Source organism: Thamnophis elegans, chromosome 2, assembly GCF_009769535.1.
Source record: "Thamnophis elegans isolate rThaEle1 chromosome 2, rThaEle1.pri, whole genome shotgun sequence".
In the NCBI taxonomy this organism is placed as follows: domain Eukaryota; kingdom Metazoa; phylum Chordata; class Lepidosauria; order Squamata; family Colubridae; genus Thamnophis; species Thamnophis elegans.
The window spans coordinates 52,631,397-52,633,891 of NC_045542.1; the positions used below are offsets into that span (position 1 = coordinate 52,631,397).

The following is a 2,495-nucleotide window of genomic DNA, read 5'->3' on the forward strand; positions in this document are numbered from 1 at the left end:
AATAACATTGAGCTGGCCATCCCCACCCAGTTTACACTTCCCCAAGGTCAAATACAGCCCTGATGCGGCTCTCAGTGAAATTGAGTTTGACACCCCTGCTCTATGTGGCCCAGGATGGATTATAGCTATTTTAGGTAAATAAATCAATGTCAGTGTGATTAGAAAGCTCCTACATTCAAGAAAGGGCACCACCCATTCACATATAACAAACATTTGATCGGGGAGGGAGGAGATGGTCCTGCATGTTCTTTGAAAGTGCGAAAATGGTTTGTGTAAACTCTTGGTAGAGTTAATTACTTATAACTCTTGTGAAGACATCTGGGAGAAAGATCATCCATCATTTTCTCAGCCTGTGATGCATTTCCCTTTGGCAATCGTTCATTTTAATCCACGTAACATTCTCTGTTCTAAATAAATATGCATTGGATTATATGACTGTGATGTAATATCAACATCAATTGCAATTATCAATCAATATGCCATCATATCCTTTCAGACTCAGTTCCCATGAAAGAAATTGATTTGTTAAAACAAAGTTACAGCAGAGGAAGTCTTCAGCAGCCAGTCATCCGCTCTTCTTTGCATACCATTTCCCCTTTTTCCCAACACATTTGTACAGGTTCCAATAAGAAAATCCCTCCTTGAGGCTGTCATCTTTTCCTCATTCCATTTAAAAAAAAAAAAAACAACCTCCCACACTTTCAGTGATGTAAACCTGCATTTCTTTCCTTCTTCCTCCCTTCCTTCCTTTTTTAACTTTTAATCTTTAGTTTAAGTGATTTCAGACTTGATATGTGTGAATATCTTGAGTATATCTTGAGAATACCTTGAGTGAATACCTTCTGGCTGGATATTCTCAAAAACAAGAGATTTTACTCCAGACATTCCACATAAAAGGGGACAGAATGCCATAACAGCAAACTGGATGGTAGCCCTTCAGACGATGAATTGGGCACATTCTGCCAGTTTTAAGACACATCTCGTAAATCAGACTGAAACATTACTCATTGCTATGCTAACAGTCTAGTTTCAAAGGTACTTTTTTTCCTTTGTTTTCCATTGATCTTTGCTATTATCTCTGTTTCTCTAGAAAGCCACATTTTGAAGGGGCTCTTCCTGTCCAAAACATCCATTCCAGGAAATCCTATTTGTTTGCTGTTTAACAGCAAAGAAGGAAGTAAGAAATAAAACCTGTTGCATCCTCTCGACGCAGCCGGCAGGCGGGGCCAGAGCCACAGGCTCCTGATTGGCCCAGGCGCGCATGCCGGCTGGCAAGAAAATCACTAGCCGCCTGTTGGCAAAGCCACCTGACAGCTGTCATATATAGCGGCCAGCGTGCTGTCCATGTTCTGAAGTTGTTCTTGCCATTATCTGTTGAATAAACACGTTTACGTTTACCTCACGCCTCGTATCTTAAATTGGTGACGAGGATGAGCGACACGGACCCCGTCATCGTCCCTGCCCTGGCTCCTTCATCTGTTTTCGCTGCTTTTAGGCCAGAGGCCGAATCCTGGGACGCCTTTTTGGAGAGGTTTGAGGTCTTCCTCCAGGCACACGGCCTCTCCGAGCTCCCTGAGGGGAGACGACGGGGCACTTTCCTGCACTATTGCGGGCCAGAAATGTTCGCCACCGCCCAGGCTCTTTCTGCACTGGCCCCGGTACACACTGTGCCGTTAGATCTCCTCATGGCTCAGCTCAAGATTCACTATGAGCCTACGCCTTCAAAGTATACCCGCTGGCTCCCTTTCCGACCGGCAGCTGCCAAGATGGGACATGTCCGTACCAAGACGGTGAAAAAAGCGGCACGGGTGATCATTGAAAAATATTACACTCGCCTTGGAAATGACTTCCACACAAATAAGCGAGTGTGTGAGGAAATCGCCATCATCCCTAGCAAGAAACTGCGGAACAAAATTGCTGGGTATGTTACCCATCTGATGAAACGCATTCAAAGAGGGCCAGTCAGAGGTATCTCTATCAAACTACAAGAAGAGGAAAGAGAAAGAAGGGATAACTATGTCCCAGAGGTCTCTGCCCTGGATCAGGAGATTATTGAAGTGGACCCAGATACCAAGGAAATGTTGAAATTGCTGGACTTTGGCAGCCTGTCCAACTTGCAGGTCACACAGCCCACCGTAGGGATGAACTTCAAAACCCCAAGAGGTGCCATCTAAGGCCATTTCCGTCTTGTCACTTTTACAATAAATATATAGAAACCAAAAAAAAAGTATACTCGCCGGCAATATTTCCGGCGTTGCATTCAGAGACAAGGCCAATCCATCAGCCAGTACGTGGCTGAATTGCGAGCCGCTGCGATAAACTGCGAATTCACCGATCTGGAGGACGCCCTCCTCGAACAATTTATCTATGGGCTCCTCGACATCAACTTGCACCGTCGAATTCTGGCTCGCACCGAGCTCTCGATGAAGATAGCTGTGGACGAGGCCCAGGCTTACGAAATGGCCGGCCAGTCCACCCCAGATGTCCGCCATTCC

At 45.5% G+C, this 2,495-nt stretch overlaps 1 protein-coding gene across 1 annotated transcript; it reads left to right on the forward strand.

Annotated features, from left to right (window-relative positions):
- The first annotated feature begins 1,744 nt into the window (after positions 1–1,744).
- On the forward strand, positions 1,745–2,221 carry LOC116504032 (40S ribosomal protein S17-like). The gene has a single exon (XM_032210848.1). It carries the CDS (start codon positions 1,767–1,769, stop codon positions 2,172–2,174), a length of 408 nt encoding a protein of 135 aa, XP_032066739.1. The 5' UTR covers positions 1,745–1,766; the 3' UTR covers positions 2,175–2,221.
- The last annotated feature ends 274 nt before the right edge of the window (positions 2,222–2,495 follow it).